This window comes from Euphorbia lathyris, chromosome 2 (genome assembly GCF_963576675.1).
Source record: "Euphorbia lathyris chromosome 2, ddEupLath1.1, whole genome shotgun sequence".
NCBI lineage: Eukaryota > Viridiplantae > Streptophyta > Magnoliopsida > Malpighiales > Euphorbiaceae > Euphorbia > Euphorbia lathyris.
In genome coordinates, this window is record NC_088911.1 from 141782241 (window position 1) to 141800323 (window position 18083).

Genomic DNA, 18083 nt, shown 5'->3' on the forward strand with positions numbered 1-18083 from the left:
AAGGATAAGGGCTAAATTTGACCCTGATATTTTTTTAGAAAAGTGCATATTTGACTTTAACGTACTCAATGATATAAATTTACTCTTAACATTTTCAAACAATATCAATTTTACCTCTATCTAATAGAAAATTTGAATAAAATAGTTCAAAAATTATTTAAGTGTAATATCTAACATTCTAAATAAGTTTATCGATAAATTGAAACAATTTTGAATAATAACCCATCCATTTTTAACGCCTCCAATGTGGATTTCCTTGTGTTGTTTAGTGTACCAAGTCCTTAGCTAACCAATATACTAGTATACTCAATGGTGTATACGAACCGAGCCGAACCAGAACCTAAGTAGGCAATACCGTTGATATCTCGAACCGAGTCCTCCCGAATCAAGTTTTGATGAGGTTAAAACCGAGCCGAGCTTTTGACCGAATTTGATCGAACCGAGCTTTTATTGAACTTTTGACGAGCTTTAACCAAATTCATCATACATGCATAGAATGAGTAGCTTGCGAGACAAAAAAAAATCATATAACATACTCCGCATGAGTTTAAAATGTTTACAAAAAAACAATCACATATTATGGCCGAGATTCAAGAATAGTAGATGCTATTCGTGGTTGAAAAACACAAAACTCACAGGAAAAATTTAAACAAGAAAGTTTATATTAAAATTTATAATGTATTTTGTTTTTTTTATCAAAACATAATTTTCTAGCTAAAGACTAAAAAGAAAAATTAATGAAAGAAAAATTTAAAATAATATAATATTATATATAATAAAAAAATTAATCAAATATATATAGTAATGAAAAAATATGAGAAAATATAATCAGAATAATTTTAAATATTCGTATCATTTTTGAGTTTGCAAGTCAACTCTAATTCAAGTCAAAAATTTACGTGTCAATTTCAACTCAATTAAAAAATGACTATCTATAAAGCTAAACTCGAAAACTATACTTGTGTAACGGTTTCGTGTCATGTAATGGATCATTTGTAATTTTATATCCCTCTTAATTATAAATTCCGACTTACTGAGTTAAGGTGTGTAATTATGGTGTGTAATTATGTATTAAGTCTTGTTATGATTATTTTCTAATGGTCAAAATATTGTTGAAGTTAGCATATTGAAATTTGATTACCATTATTTTACTATTATGGAGCTTAATCATAAAAATATTCAGAAATGTATATACGAATCAAATGTAAACAACAAATCCGATTAGTTAGTAGTATTAGAGTGTTAACGAGCCTTCGGGTCAAAGCTCGATCCAATAGGGTCTGATTTGAGTTTGGGATCGGCTCAAGTGCTAACGAGTATGAGCTTGAGCTTCATTAGGTTCAGCTCGAAAGCTCGCGAATTTTGAATAATTCATACAGATCTAACATGACTGTCATGCTCTGTTTCTCGTAGCGCTTTGGTAAAAGATCACCGACATTATCCTCTGTGTCTACCATCTCCAAAGAAAGTTCACCTCTATTCACGATTTTCCGGATGGAGTGAAATTTCCTAAGTATTTTGATCTCTTATGTGACTAGGGCTCCAGTGCTTGTGCCATGAATACATTGTATATGTGTTATATGAATAAAGGCAATGATTCATAATGTTTATATCATAAACCAGAACCAATGCCTACGAACTAGGGCACACACAGTCTCCCACTTAACCTAGGTCCAAGTAGGCATTGCCCTAATTCCTACAGATCTAGCGTGACCGTCATGTTGTGTAGAACGGGATTGATTAATCCTCGAAAAGGGGCTGCTGTTCGCAAAAAAGTAAGTTAAATGCGGAAAATGTATTGCACGCGTCTTTAAAAAAAAAACGATCAATGTTTCTTTTCTATAAAAACTAAAAGTCTATTGACTTCTTATACAATCATCGCCACTTGGACATATAGAAATGGAACATGCATGTTCATCCCGACAACTGTCATTCTGATCATCATGCTTATAATTAGCACACGCCAAATTAGTGAATAAGGTGTTCGGTAGGGCACAAAAATCCGTGTTTCCCAAAAAGCACCCCATCATGAACCTTATACATAAAAACGAGTTAATGCAACCAAGGTATCTCATCGCTTAACCCCTCAATTTCAGTATTCTCATTTTCATTTTCCGAAAACTCTGCTAACTTAGGCATTAAAGTGGATTTATTGATACTCGACATCTACTTTGATCTCTTTTTCTATCTTAGTGGAGAATACTTAAAACCTGCATCACATTTAGGGAGATCCATCTAAGTCCCTCGTATCAAATTAGTACATTGAGCATAGTGAGCATGGATCGAACATGTGATCTTCAAGCATAAAAACTCCCGCATATATTAAGCATAAAAACCCTAAACGGACAACTTTGACAAATAAAAACTAAAGAAAAAAAAAAGATTTTTCCTCAAAATAATACTTTTTCTAAGAGAAATTCCACAAGCAAAAACTGAGTGCGTTTAAAATTGATATTTAAAACACCAGTTTTGGAAGAGAAAAAAAAACATTGTGATTAAATGTCAAAAGCTGGTACAACTGAGAAAGTTACAACTATTCTGACATCTAACATCTGCCGCTAACTAACTCATGGAATAATACAATCATCAGATTCTTTGGTTTTGAAACAAGTGTTTTGAACACCGGTTTCGTGATCCCTCTAACATTGTTAAAATTAGTATTACAATGGGATTTTTTTTTAACTAAAAAGTGTTGGATTATAACATTAAAGAGTGGATGAAATGTGTTATAATCAAAACTAACATCAATAAAACACACTTTAGATTAAAAAACTGCAGCTTAAGAGCCATCTAAGCTTCTTAATGCCTCTGTTAATTTTCATTTCCTTAATTTTACTTCTTCTCTTCTTAATTTCAACATAAGTAGTTTCTACAATCAACCAAAAATTGGTACTTACTTTTGAAAAATTGGCACTCAATGAACAGCTTTTTGTATTTCAGGTGCTTCTTCATTCTCAACCTGATAGATGAAAAACAATTTATGTGAGTGAGAGTGAGACAAGTTTCTATTATTAGAATTTGAAGAACCAGCAACAAAGTAGAATTCTAATCCTCACCTCAACAACTACCCTTGCTTTCTTCTTCAATTTTGCACCGGACTCATCTTTCGCAAGCTTTGTTGAAGCTAAATGTGTTTCTCTTCTCTCTCTCTTGCGATCAATTTTTCCGATGTCTTCAGCATCATCGTCATCATCTTCCACTCCAACTGCATTGGCATCAAAAAATCAGTCCCCATTCATAGCAAAAAGAAAGGATGTCTTATCATGCCGTGCAGTGCAAAATTCTTCATTAGTACATTTAAGCTATGTTGCACGGAAACTCTCATTCACTAGCATTTCCGTTTCTGTTTCGTAGCTATATTTTTTTTAAAAAAATAACACTTCCCCGTATCCCTTTCCATTTCCTTGTCAGTTTTTGTTTCCGTGCAACATAGCATTTAAGTATTCCAATAACCAGAACCACCAATTAGCCATGTGTTATACTAGACTCACGGAGGAATAACAATCAGATGAGTCGTGAAAAAACAAGATTCTACTATATGCATAGACAACGTATTGTAGAAGAAAAAGGTTTTGATAGATCCACGTATTGCTCATCTCAAATTGTCCAATTCAAACATCCAAAGACATGTTTACCATTATCTCCATCAAATGCGTCGGGCTCATCAATTCCAAGGCCATCAAAATCCTCCATATCATCTTCCTCTTCAAGATCATCGTAGCCCTCAACGTATTCTATCTCAGGATCCTGCTTTTCCAACAATCAAAATACATCTTGGTTCACCATATCACATAATGACAGTTTGGTAAGGAAGTTGTAATTATTGAAATAACTACCTCCTCTTCTTCTTCTTCCTCTTCTTTTTGGTCTTCAGTCAGTTTGTCCAGTATGCTTTCGTAATCTTCAGCAGGAATAATGTTGTATATGCCATCATAAACTCCTTTCTTAAGGCGTTCTACCAACTCTTTTTCAATACTCTGTAGGCAAAATAAGCAATGGTGTTAGGAGAAGCAATACAAACTTAAAACAGTATCAAGTGAAACTGATAGCACGAGATCGGAGGATAACCTTATCTAACAGGGCTGCCTTTTCGGCCTTCTCCTCTCTCCTGGCCTCTCTTTTTATTTGCTTTCTCGGAGTTGTCACTAGTTTTTCCCTGTAAAAATACCAAAGAATTCAATATGCTAGTCATTAGTCATTAAGAAGATGGACCAGGCACACTAGTCAAGCTAGGGATGTCGAGTATCCACACATACAAGATTTAAACCATTTTTGTCCATGTCAATCATATAAGTCGAGCGATGATCTAAAGCTTTCATATCCAAGTTAAGTTTTTACTTGATTTATTAAATTGTACTGAAACATGAGCATGACTCATCTATTAAACAGAGACAACTGAATCAAGAGTAGTTGTTAGAATCCAACAAATACCATTAAGCGAAGATACAATAGACCAGCACGATTTAGGGAATCTTAATTAAGAATGGGATTTGCAAAAAGATCGAATAACTAGCATCGAAATTATGAGAAGAGTTTCTTAGAGTTATCTTAAAAGATGAAACATTGTAATATGCAATTTCAACTTGAGTGGAAAGGGCCTCTAATCGCTTAAGCTAGGGATCGGGTTCCATTACCAGTGTACGGAGAAAATCTTAATTGGGAGAGGGGCCATCTAAAGGGTGACTAAACAACCTCAAACCGAGTAATCGGATTAATTACGGAAAATAAACTTGTGTTTCTTACAGAAGTGATAGCACTAAACTATTCAGAAAGTAAAATTAATGGATTGTCAACTAAAATTAATGTATTGCTACTAACTGCAAGCAGATTTATTTCTACTTTTCATCTCATAGAAAACTAAATCATTCCAAAAGTACAATTCATTAAGGTGTCAATTAAACCAACCCAACTTGCAAGTTGGAAGATAGAAGCAAACTACAAACTAAAACTGATAACTAAGAAGCAGAAATACATGCCTTCCGAGTTGGAATTTATCTCTAATATCATCTGGCAGTTTTAAAAACTCATGCAATTGAATTTTCAGAGCATAAGTCCCTAGATAGACAAAATTAACAATAGAAATAAGAAAAAAAGGTAAAGTACATCAAGCGGCTAACCTTGTTTTCAAGGCAAGCTTCCTCATTCGAATACGCATCTGAGTCATTTTAGTCAATCGCTGCTTTATTTTATGTACTAGAAGCTTGGGCCAATACTCCTGTAAATGGAAAGAAGTATAAGAAAACAGAATTAAAAAACAAAAACAATATTCATGCAGTTTCAGGAATGTCAGTTAGTCTTCCTTACAAGATGTTTATCTATGATTCCTAGAGCATGTTCATAATTTCTGGGCAGCTTAACTCTTTCCCACAATTGGTTTGGCTTATGAGCCCTTTCTATAGTCTTCATATACAGGTAGAATACTCCTGCGGATAATCAGAATAACAAAATTTCCCAAAATTAACACACATTGCCAATGATTTATGAACAATTATATCTAAACCATAACTTACCTATACAATCCAAACTCCACATGAGCTGGATATGGCACTGAGGTGTTATAAACACATCGAAATATCTAAAACATGAACAACATATAATGAAAAGCAAGAGACTGAAAAATTACCATCATGGTCACGGATAGTGGCATATCGACTGTTAGCTAGAGGGCAAGAACTTCTATTACATATACCGGTTGCGTTATATGGATTTCTACAGAAATTTCCAGCGGTGATTCTGCAAAACAAGAAAAAAAGCCCAATCAATTCCAACCTCGTGAAAACAAATTGAATAAAATAATATACGATTAGATGCTCTAGCCTTACTTTGCCATGAAACTGCAGTGGTTGTGTCTGATAACCTGCCATATAACCTCATCGTGCTGCATCCTTCAATTAGATTATCAAATTCTGACTGTATTCTTCTTCTTCTTCTTTCTGGAAATAATTTCTTCGGAGTAGCCGATCTGAAATCGTGAAGTATAGCAATGATTTGAACAAGTCGCCAAGTTATCTGACAGAGATTCTCAACTTTCAAAAGGAACTAGCAGGGGAGGGGTTTTGCCCTAAAACCTCAACAGGATGAAAACGCTGCGTTTTACAGCGAGGGTGAAAGGAAAGAGAGGAAAGAAAACTCAAAAATTGTAATATTATGGCATAAATTGAAGTTTAGTGACAAAAAGAGAAACAATTTACAAACTTTACCCATATATGTCAATACGGGTAAATTACACCTATGAGCACTGAACTTTACTTATTATACAACGTGCTGGCTAAACTTCATGACATAACGTAAAACCCTGTTTAATTTTGGGACAAAGTGCAAAACTACTTTTAACATTTACCGTATGGAGCAATTTTACTCGTATCGTTTAAAATTGTGCAATTTTACCTTTAATTTTAGCAGATCAATTTTATACCTAAAATTAATAAATTGGGTCAATTTGAGAAATAATTCATCAAACTATTTTATCGATACATATTATCATTTACACTTCACATGTGCATCATTTTATCTCGCATTAGTACTAGTTCATATTAGACGTAAAAAACTAAAACTAAAATAAAAAATATACTATTTTTTTTGTATGAACTGAACAAAAAAACAAATATTTTGTCGAATTTATAAATATTATTTTCTAACTCTATTATGAAATAAAAAAATATGAAATCCTTTTTTAAAATCAACCGATATGTAATTGGTACAGAATAAGAAACAAAATAGATGCGTTTTAAAATAATATTTAAAATTGATCAAACTTGCCAATGTTAAAGATAAAATTGCTCTTAACTGCCAATATTAATGGTAAAATCGCACTTTTTTAGTCGTTAAGATAAAATTGCTCTTGGTTGTAAACGTTAAAGTATTTTTGCACCTAGAAATGATGGTTTTTGAAAATAAAAAATGTGGTTTCATGACAATTATAAACAATTTTAGTTTTTAAATATTCCATTTTGAGGTTGTTAATCGTCATTTTGAGACGTTAGTTAAAATTTAGTGGCCATAGTAGTAGAAAGTGTAAAATTAAATGATTTTTATGTTATTCTTTAAAGTTTAGAAAGATAGTGATATTGAAAAATAAAAAAAATATTTTTATGGTAAATATTGTTATAATCAACTTTAATTCTTAAATATTTTTATTTTGAGGTCGTTAACAGTCATTTTGAGACGTTAGTTAAAACTTGGTGGCTATAAAGATAGAAACTATAAAGTTTAGTGATTTTTATGTTATTTTTTGAATTTTAGAGGCCATAAAATGAACATGAGAAAAGTTTAGTGGTCATGGATGTAATTCACCCTCTATATATATAACGTTTAACCTAGGTAGTTGCTGTGGAAGATCAGTTAGTGAAGTAGAAAGAAGTTGCCGCCGCCGCCGCCGCCGAATCGAAGACAGCAGGGAGGATGTCGAGATCAGAAAGTGAAACCCTAGTGAGAATTGAGGAGATACAAGGGAGAGGAAGAGCTATGGTATCTTCCCGGCCGATAAAGGGCGGCGAAATCGTGCTTAGGGATTCTCCTATCCTCCTGTACTCAGCTTTTCCTCTTCATCATTCAATTGCAACCTCACTTTACTGTGATAATTGCTTTAGAAAGTTACAATCAGCTGTTACATCTTGCCCCTCTTGCTCTCAACATCATTTCTGTAACCCTAATTGTCTTTCAACCTCCTCCCACACTCCATGGGTCTGTCAAGCTTTAAGCCGCCTCCGGAATTGTCCAATCCAGTCTGTAGAAACGCAGGTTCAAGCTCGTTTCCTTCTCATCGCTTGTAATCTCGCTCTTGTTTCGCCTTCCGATTTCCAAATTCTACTGTCACTTGAAGGCACCGGAGGGGATGAAGATATCGCAGCTGCTCAATTTCTTCATTCCCTAATCTCCTCCCTCTGCCCCCCTCCTGCAAAATTTCCTTTCTCTGTCGAGCTTTGTGCGGCGCTAATTGCGAAGGACAAACTCAATGCGTTCGGATTAATGGAACCATTTGATTTCAATTCGCAGAGATCAGTTCGAGCTTACGGTATCTACCCCAAAGCATCACTGTTTAACCACGATTGCCTTCCAAATGCTTGTAGATTTGACTATGTGGACAACGCCCTTGATCATAACACTGACGTTGTCATCCGGATGATTCACGATGTTCCTCAAGGAAGAGAGATATGCTTGAGCTACTTCCCTGTGAATGAGAATTATTCAAATCGGCAAAAGAGATTGCTGGAGGATTATGGATTCACCTGTGACTGCGATCGGTGCAAGGTAGAAGCTAATTGGTCAGATGATGATGAGGAGGAGGACGAGGCTATGGAGGAGGATATCGATGAAACGATGGAGCAAGAAGAGGAGGAGAAAGATACCGACGCCGACTTTCCACACGCATACTTTTTTCTGAGATACATGTGCAAGCAGGAGAATTGTTGGGGCACATTGGCTCCATTGAATCAATCTCAGCCTAACCAGGTCTGTAATTTGTTAGAGTGTAATGTTTGTGGAAAGATTAAGTCTGATGAAGATGATGATTGTGCTTCCATTGACAATATACCTTGCTAAGTTTATGGATGCCATTGTTGTGTCTAATTTGTACTCTGTTATTCTAAATTCTGCTTTGGAAGAGAAGAAGAACCAGACAGAATCAACATTGGTTGTTTGTTTCTGATCTAAAGGTCTATTCAACTAATAGCAATTTTGGTATGACTTGACTATTAAAGGAACAAACTTGCAATACCTATTCACCTACTTGTGGTGCTTTGCTGAGTTTTTTTTTTGCTTCATATATTGAATGATTATTCAAACAGAATGCTTATGCTTTTCTAGCTATATATTGAATCCCTTTCATACGTGGTGAGTAGGGCTGTAAATGAGCCGAGCCACTCATGAGTGGCTCGGTGGTCGGCTCGATAAAGCTTGACTTGATTTGTAAACGAGCCGCTCGTGAGCACGATATATTGGCTCGGTTTGAAAATAAGCCGAGTTGGCTTGAAAGTTCGATTAGAACATTTATGAACAAATTTTAAGTTGTAGAAAACTATATAGTTTTAGTTTTGTCTTAGTCCATAAATATCTCAACTTAATATTATTTCATTTCTTATTAGATGAGTTCGTTCACAAATATAATAAATGAGTAATAGACACACTGTTTGTATGCATCTTGTTTTTTTTGTAGGAAAAAGTTTAGGTAAGGGTAGGTCTACCCACTCCAAAGGGTAGTTTTGTATGCACCTTGTTTACTTATTCACGAACTTTACTTGTGAGCTTATTTATGTACACTTTTTTTTTTTTTTGATGAAAAATGCTTCATTAGATACGAAAAGGACAATTACAACAAGAAATGAAAAAGGTAAAAAACTTTACAAAATTCACAATGGGACGAAAACGACTACAAAGAGCATTAATTAGTCACAAACAATTCATGGTTAGATAATTTTCTTAATGAAAAGTTCTAAGAGGATTTTGGGCTCGAAACAAGATCGAAGCTCGGCTCGAGCTCGTTTATTTTTTATGAGCTGAGCCGAGCTTGAGCAAGTCAAAGATTGGCTCGGGCTCGTTGATTTTATAGTGAGCCGAGTTTGAGCAGGCCAAAGCTCGGCTCGATTAGAGCCCTAGTGGTTATGATCTGAACCGAGCTTGAGCAAGTCAAAGCTTGGCTCAGGCTTGTTAATTTTATAGTGAGCCGAGTTTGAGCAGGCCAAAGCTCGGCTCGATTAGAGCCGTAGTGGTGAGTTCTACAGCTTTTATTTAACAATGTGTTCTGAAAGAGAGATTTATGGTGTCAAAATGGGTTAATTAGGGTGTCAAAATGGGTTAATTAGTGCGTGATATGAATTTAAATTACACATAATATTTGGGTTTCTAAATTGAAATTGTCCGCTCTAAGAGAGAGAGAGGTGTGTCCTCTTTGGCTTTGGCAAGCACAATATCCTGAAGTTCAGGATTGTAAATGAGTCTAGCGGATAGGCATTCAACTCGATATATAAACGAACTGAGTTTGAGTTAGAATTTGAGGTTCGATTCCTAAACGAGTCAAGTTTGAGCACAATGAAATTGAGCTCGAAAACTCGTGAGCAGGTTCGGTTATAAGTTCATGAGCAATACGAATAGATTCGTGAGCAACTCGTTTCTATTTTCTTTTTTATAATATTATTTTTATAAAAAGGGAATGCAAAACTATGCGGTTGTGAAATTTTAGTTTTGTATTAAAGAAATTTTAATGAGAGTTGAATCATATTTTTGACTTCAATTCTTCGTTTGAAATAGGATTAATGAGTTGTTCGTGACTTTAAATTCTTCATTTTAATTTGAATTAATGAGTTGTTCGTAAGTCTTACTTATGAATAACAAGCAAAACTCATAAACAAATAAACAAGTTGTTCGCGAGTAGCATATTGTCAGACAATTTTCTTAATAAACCAAACTCGAATAGAATGTTCCACTTGAACTTAGTTCAAGCTTGTCCATTTTTTGTCAAGTCAAGCATGACCAGGGCAAAGCTTGACTCGAATCAGCTAAGCACAATCATAGTCATGATTGACTTTGGCACATCCAAAGTTATTTATAATCAGTTTAGTTCAAATTGAAGTTTAGATGTAACCTTAAACTTGTCATATTTGATAAATTAGTTTCAATGCAACCAGTTTTAATACCTAAAATTTTGTCAAATTTGTGCTAATTTGTCAAATATTGTCAAGTTTGGAATTAAGATAATACCTAAATTTCGATTTAGACTGAATTGATCCTATAAGTCAACTTTAGGAATTATTTTGGAATAAAGACTCGATTGGAGCAGTATTTAATTTTGATTGTGTTGTTAAAAATAACGCTAATTATAGTGCTCTGTAAACTACGGTGAAATCGAACAAAGATAACCCGGTTTTAAAATTGCAGCCCGCCTTTTGCTGGCTCTTTCTTTCATCAATAAATGTGGATACAATCGTATAGAATAAGAGGATTGGATCCGCTCTACTCTGGGTGGTGGGATTGTTCCTAGTAGAGACTATTTGGTCGAGGAGGGAAGATAGTGAGTTAAAGTTAGAATCCTTTAGTGAATTCCTGTAAGGAGAAGCGAACTTTACTCCTACTTAAAATGAGTAGTCAGGTTATCGTCCAATCGATGTCACTGTTCTTTTGAAAGGAAGAGAAAACTGAGTTCTAGCTAGAGGTACATGAATAAGTAATCCAAAGAAGGAAGGAGCAAGGCGAGATCCGTTTATATTGGGTGTACGAACGAGACTTTCTCTCTTTTTGCGAGCGGAATGAACTGAATCCTACTCGAAACTTCCCTTCAATCACACATCTGTCCGTACAACAGCAACTGAAATAGAGCCACAGAATCGAGCCCATAGAGGTGAAAAAACATTTTGCACACTAATCTCTAGTTCCTTCAGAAAATCCGACATAGCTTAGATCCATCACCTTTTTAAAATAATATATATAAAGTTACGACTGTCGCTCTTCAGCAGAAGACCATAGGATGAGAGAGCGGATTATCGCAACCCATATTTCATTGTGATATGGTGATAAGGACACCATCTCCTTAGAAGAGTAAGGAGAAAAGAAGTCATTATAGAGATTTCCACCATCGTGCTGCTTTTGGAACGAGACAAAGAAGTCAGACAACCTTTATCTGACTTCCTTATTTGATCTTGGGCAAAACCGTAATCTAATATTATTACTTAGATTACATACGATGTCTGACAATTTTACCCAACTTCTTTTCGATTTAAATTCGGATAATTTATCCGACTTGACCCTAATTTTCTAATACAACATTATCCAGACCATTTATTCATCATTTTGACCGTTCATTTGTGTCTTAAAGTCGGCAGTGATTTGGGTTGGTTAAGTTTGAAAGACCGTAAAAGATGAGTTCTTATATTAAGCATCGGGTCTTCCATGTCACTCGGAGGACCCCTAATTCAAATTTAAACACGTGTATTGTGACCCCACGTAATAATTAAAATAATGGAGTCTCTTATAAAATATGTGGATTCCTATTACACATGTTAAAATATGTATGGAAGGTCTTCCATTTGACATGGAGAATCGGATGCTTCTAATAATTTGTCGTAAAAGAGATGGACATGGACCCAACATGAGAAAACAAAAGAATATGATTGGACATTAATCTAATCCATACATCCATATATAAGATAAGGAGATAAGCCTACGTGGCAACAAAATTCACTTCCCCTGTTATTCTCCACACCTTTTCCATAGAAAAAAAAAATACAAACCCTCACTCTACTCTTCCCTCTCACTTCCATCAAAATCCATGGCGTCGTCATCAACACTCATATCCAAATCCATACCTCTCTCCACCACCAGATCTAAATCCCTCATCATCTCCGCCGCCGCCTCCTCTCCTCAACCACAACAACAACCTCTCCGCCGCCACTTCTTGTCACTCGCCACAACAATCCTCGCTCCCGCCGCAACAGCCGTACTAATTCCGGCGACTCCAGCTTTTGCCGAATCGGATGAAGAATACGTGAAGGAAACAGAGCAGGTTATAAACAAAATCAGAAGCACGATTAGCCTGGATAAGAATGATCCAAATGTCGCTGATGCTGTTGCGGAATTGAGAGAGACTTCGAATTCATGGGTGGCTAAGTATAGAAGAGAGAAATCGTTGCTCGGCCGTGCTTCTTTCCGGGATATTTATTCGGCTCTTAATGCTGTTTCTGGTCATTATATTAGCTTTGGACCTACTGCTCCGATTCCGGCTAAGCGGAGGACGAGGATTCTTGAAGAGATGGAAACTGCTGAGAAAGCTTTATTGAGGGGTAGATAAGGAAAGATAAGAATATTTCTGATTTTTTCTCTTTTTCTTTTTCCGAATTTTACTTATTGAGGTTCCTTTTTTATTCAAATAAATGAGTAATTAATCTCCCGCTAATCCATTTTTAGTATTTAATAACGTGATTAATCAGATTTGTATTTTCATATTTTATATTTAACAAATAATATATTATTATATAGATATAATTAAATATATATTTGTATTATTTAAATATAATAATATAAAATTATTTAATATATTAAAAACATCTTATTTAAATTTAAAACTTGATGAAATTGATTTATTGACTTCTAAAATTTAGATGACGAATCAAGATGAGATTTTAAATAAATTGATGTGCGTAGACTTTAAGTAAATTTATGAGGGCGAAAAAATTATTAGAAAAAAGTTTAGGGTTAAATAGACTATTTAAAAAGTTGAAAGATTTAATAGGTCAATTTAAGCAAGTAAAGAGAGTAACTATTAAATAGAACGTTTCAAAGTATAGGAAAGCAATTATTTGTGATTAGCGATAAGATTGTTTTAAAGAGGGGTCTAGTTGTTGTAAATTGTTTATTATAAGGAACGTTTTTAGGATGAATCGAAATAGTGCAGTTTGTAACGATGGATCAACGGATTAATAGACGTCCATATTCAGCAATCTCTGGTCAGGAATGAAGTAGCTTGATTGAAAGGTTCGATGAAATTGAGCTCGACTAGAGAGTGAGAGAGGAGAGGAAGAGGGAAAGCTTGTATTTTTGTATGTGCCTAAAGCTAAAAGAGCTTCTTCATAACTACTAAAGGAAGAAAGGGGTTTATTACATATAACCGACGCAAAGTAGTGTAAATGATTCAATTTTAGAGGCATTTTTATTATATGGTAGATCTAAGTCCATGATCTATCTCGAGTTTATTCGGAACTTTGGACCAGATGAATGGAAGGAGAAAGAAGCAAGGACGTAAAGATAATATTATCTCCCAGAATGCATGCAGTGGAATCATTTGGATACGTGTATTGTGATCCCACTTAATAATTAAAATTATAATATGTGTGAGTCTATGTTATACATGACAAAATATGTATGGAAGGTAATCTCTTTGACTCGGGTGCTTCTAATAATTTGTCTAAGACATATAAGTTGCATATATAACAAAGTTGCACAAATTGAGTAAGTGTTTGAGTTCCATTTTCAATCTAGTTCTGGTAAATGGGCAGTAAATTGATTACAAGTTAATTAACACTAAATTAGTGATAATATATAAAAATACTCCTAACGTTGATCGTCAGGAACAATATCACCTCTAACGTCTAAAATGATGCAATTTTACCTTTAACGTTGGTAGCCAATAACAAATTTACCTCTAACGTTGGTTGGGAAATAATTCAACAAACTGTTTTCTAAGTCATGAATCGTGTCGTCGACACTTCACTTGTGAATCATTTTATCACTCATTAGTAACAAATCACAACCATATGAACATGTGTGAATTTTTTTAACAAAAACATTTTTAAAAATTATATTGTATTTTGCACAATTTGGGCAAAAAATAAAAATATTTCGTCAAACTTAAAAATGTTAATCTCCAGTTCTATGATTAAATAACAAAAAAAAGTGATTTTTTTAGAACCAATTGATAGATAACTGATGCATAATAAAGAATAAAATATATGTCTAATTATATCTAAAATTATCAAACTTAGGGGGCGTTTGGTTCACATGAGGTAAGGGAAAAGGAATGAAGAAAGGGAAACCAAAGGAAAGGAAAGGAATAAGCATTGATTCCCCTATGTGTTTGGTTATGTTTAGGAAATGGAATGCAATTTCAAACCTCTGGAATTTTTGAACTTTCAGATTTCTAGAATTTCAAAAAATTCTTGAACTTCAAAAATTATTAAATTCTGGAAATTTTGGAACTTGAATTTAAAATTTTTGAAATTTTGGAATTTTTGAAATTTTGGAATTTTTAAAATTCCAGAATCCGAAAATTCTGGAATTTCAAAAATTTTGAATTTCCAGAATCCGGAAATTCTGAAATTCCAGAATCTAGAATTTCTGGAATTTTAGAAATGCTGAAATTCTAGAATTTCAGAAATTCTAGAATCCAGAAATTATGGAATTTCGAAAATTCTGAAATTCCAGAAATTCTGGAATTTCAAAAATTTCAAAAATTCAGAAATTCTGGAATTTCATAAATTTTAGAGATTTGTGGTTCGATAAAATAAAAAGAACAAAAAAATTGGGAAAGGGAATCCAACTCCCTACAAGATTTGAGGTAATGAGTTAACCTAAAGTGGGGTAATCCTATAATCTAAAATGGGTAAAGGGAATGAATTTTTTTGTTAAAAAAACAAGAACAAAGGAAATGAAATCCTCTCATTCCCATTCCCATTCCTAAAGACCCCGAACCAAATGCCCCTTACCAACTTTAAAAGTAAATTTGCTCTTGATTGTCAATGTTAGGAGTAAATTGTATCATTCTAGACGTTAGAGGTAAAATTACTTCTAGCAGTCAATATTAAAAATAATTTAGTACTTTATCCTTTAAATTTATGAATGCGTAAGATTATGCATCTTTGCGGGAATGAAATGGAATCATCATTGAGCTCATTATCAAAAAGATCAAAATATTACTACAGTAGAACCTCTATATAGGAATACTCTATATTAGAATAACCTCCCAATTGTTATACAAAAGTTTGGTCCCAAGTGCTGAGAGTCTTTGTTATACCAACCTCTATATAGGAATAACCTCCCAATTGTTATACAAATAGTCCGGTCCCAAGTGTATTCCTATATAGAGGTTTTACTGTAATATATTATTAACCGAAAGAAATCCCAACCGACCTTTTCAATCGGTAGAAAAAGTAAAGCATATTAATTAATTTTTCAATTTTAAGATTTAAAAATAAAAGGCTTAATGCTTCTTCAGCCCTTTAACTTGTCCAAATTGGTTATTTTACACCTCCAACTCATCGAATGTCCTATTTACCCTTTAACTCCATAAAAATGGTATTTCATATCCCCTTAACTTGTCCAAATTTGTCATTTTACCCATTCTTAACTCATCGAATATCCTATTTACCCCCTTAACTCCACAAAAATTGTATTTCTCACCATTTATGATTCTATTTACCCTTTTAACTCTATAAAAATGATATTTTTTTTTATCCCTTTATAGTAGTAAAAAAAGTTGAAAAGAGAAAAAACGAATAAAATATACAAATAACAAGAACATTAATATAAACAAGTTAAATACATTATATGTAGGGATAATATACCAAAATTGGCCTATGATTTTTGGGGAAGTATCAATTTAGGTTCCACTTACAAAATAACATAAATATAGGTTTAACGTTTAATATTTTTTTTTATTAATTTAGGCTTCGATAACGGATTGTAAGGGGTGAAAAATACCACTTTTATGAAGTTAATGGGGTAAATAGAACATTCTATGAGTTGGAGGAATAAATGGACAAGTTGAGGGTGTGAGAAATACCACTTTTATGGAGTTAATGGGGGTAAATAGGACATTCGATGAGTTGAAAGGGTAAAATGACTAATTTGGACAAGTTAAGGGAGCTGGGGAAGAATTAGGCCAAAATAAAATAATAATTAGTTTTCTGTAAGTCGTTGTTTTCTATCACTTGCTGATGATGATGCTGAGTCAACAAGTCAGCGTAATTGTAAGTCAACCCGTCAGCAAGAGTAAAATCAAGAAGTCGGAATGCTGAGTTATCAAGTCAGCATGGCTGTGGTTAGCATGGTACTGAGGTGATAATACAGGTCAACATGGTCTTGCTGTGTTACCACTGGTCAGTAGGTCTTGCTGAGTTAGTACATTTTGAGTAAGGATATTTTGGGTATTTTCACAATCTTGTAAAGGCTATAAAAGGTCTGGGTTGGGAAGTAGTTTTACACACGAGAGATTCTTAGACAAGTCATAAGTGTACACTGTGATAATCTGAATTGGGGATTAGGAAAACACGAGAGTTTCTGGAAAAGGAGAAACTGTTTCAATCTTGTTGTAATCTCCATTGATTAGTGAAGTTGCTGGATGTAGGCAGTTAAACCGAACCAGGGTAAATTCTGTGTGTATTCTTTTGATTGTTGTTTCAAGATCCAATCTGTGATCTTTGTGTACTTTGTTTCTCTGTGTGGTTGATTGATCGTTCGAAGCGTAGTTCAACAATTGGTATCAGAGCTAATCAAGAACAGAGCAATGGGTTTTACAAAGATCGAGATCGAGCGTTTCAATGGTAAGGGAGATTTTGCTCTATGGAGATAGAGGATGAAGGCAATCTTGGTTCAAATGAAGGTTGCGAAGGCTCTGAAGGGCGAGAAGGAATTTCCGGCGACAATGACGAAGGAGGAGAAAGAAGATCTTCTTGAATTGGCTTACAGTACGATCGTCCTGTATCTTGGCGATAAAGTGCTAAGAGAAGTTTCGAAGGAAACCTCAGCTGCTGGGGTTTGGCTCAAGCTTGAACAGTTGTACATGACGAAGACACTTACCAATCGGGTTTATCTTAAGGGAAAGCTTTTCGGCTTCAAGATGAACGAGGACAAGCCAGTTGAAGACTATCTTGATGATTTCTCAAAGATCATAATTGACCTAGAGAACATAGAGGTAAAGATTGAAGATGAAGATCAGGCCATAATGATCTTGAATTCTTTACCCCAGTCTTTCAGTCATTTTGTTGAAACCATGAAGTACGCTAGAGAAACACTAAGTCTGGAAGAAGTTCTGATGGCGCTAAAGTCAAAACAGATTGAGGCCAACACCAACACTGAAGCTGCAGAAGGATTGTTTGTTCGTGGAAGGTCTGAGAAAAAGGACTCTCACAAGCCAAAGAACAAGAACGGGAAAAAGTCCAAAACTACATCCTCAAGCAATAAAGAAGGCAAGGTCTACAAGTGTTTTCACTGCCATAAGGAAGGACATTTCAGGAAAAACTGTCCTGAGAGGAACAAGAGTCTAGGTCAGCCTAAAGATCAAGGCGAAGCCGCTGTGGTAGAAGAAGGTTATGAGAGCGCTGAGGTCCTTGCTGTCACTGATAAAGATCCAAACACTGACTGGATCTTGGACAGCGGATGTACGTTCCATATGACTTCCAACAGGACATGGTTCGAAGACTTTCAAGAGGAAGGTGGGAGGGTTCTTCTAGGCAACAACAAGTTGTGCAAGGTACTGGGTCAAGGCTCCATTAGGCTGAAGATGTTCGATGGTCAAGAAAGGATTATGACCGGTGTGAGGTATGTGCCAGAACTGAAAAGAAATTTAATTTCTTTGGGTACGCTTGATAAACAAGGATACA

General features: G+C 34.6%; 3 protein-coding genes across 6 annotated transcripts; 2 read left to right on the top strand and 1 right to left on the bottom strand.

The window, feature by feature from the left end:
• Window positions 1-233: 233 nt before the first annotated feature.
• Window positions 234-6134, bottom strand: LOC136220180 (uncharacterized). Of its 4 annotated transcripts, none has more exons than XM_066007932.1 (10): window positions 5823-6134; window positions 5624-5733; window positions 5305-5423; window positions 5118-5215; window positions 4069-4156; window positions 3837-3977; window positions 3636-3747; window positions 3057-3205; window positions 2898-2959; window positions 234-504 (listed from the first exon to the last, which is right to left on the bottom strand). In XM_066007932.1, exons 1-9 carry the CDS (start codon window positions 5882-5884, stop codon window positions 2915-2917), a joined length of 924 nt encoding a protein of 307 aa, XP_065864004.1. In that variant the 5' UTR covers window positions 5885-6134; the 3' UTR covers window positions 234-504; window positions 2898-2914. The 4 variants fall into 4 exon arrangements, with proteins under 4 accessions (XP_065864004.1, XP_065864005.1, XP_065864006.1 ...); XM_066007933.1 differs by having other exon boundaries at window positions 235-466; XM_066007934.1 differs by lacking the exon at window positions 234-504 and adding an exon at window positions 2192-2210.
• A 1184-nt stretch (window positions 6135-7318) lies between these two features.
• On the top strand, window positions 7319-8745 carry LOC136220181 (histone-lysine N-methyltransferase ASHR2). Its single transcript, XM_066007935.1, has one exon. It carries the CDS (start codon window positions 7402-7404, stop codon window positions 8539-8541), a length of 1140 nt encoding a protein of 379 aa, XP_065864007.1. The 5' UTR covers window positions 7319-7401; the 3' UTR covers window positions 8542-8745.
• Window positions 8746-12193: 3448 nt separating this feature from the next.
• On the top strand, window positions 12194-12883 carry LOC136220182 (photosystem II repair protein PSB27-H1, chloroplastic). Its single transcript, XM_066007936.1, has one exon. It carries the CDS (start codon window positions 12260-12262, stop codon window positions 12776-12778), a length of 519 nt encoding a protein of 172 aa, XP_065864008.1. The 5' UTR covers window positions 12194-12259; the 3' UTR covers window positions 12779-12883.
• Window positions 12884-18083: the final 5200 nt, after the last annotated feature.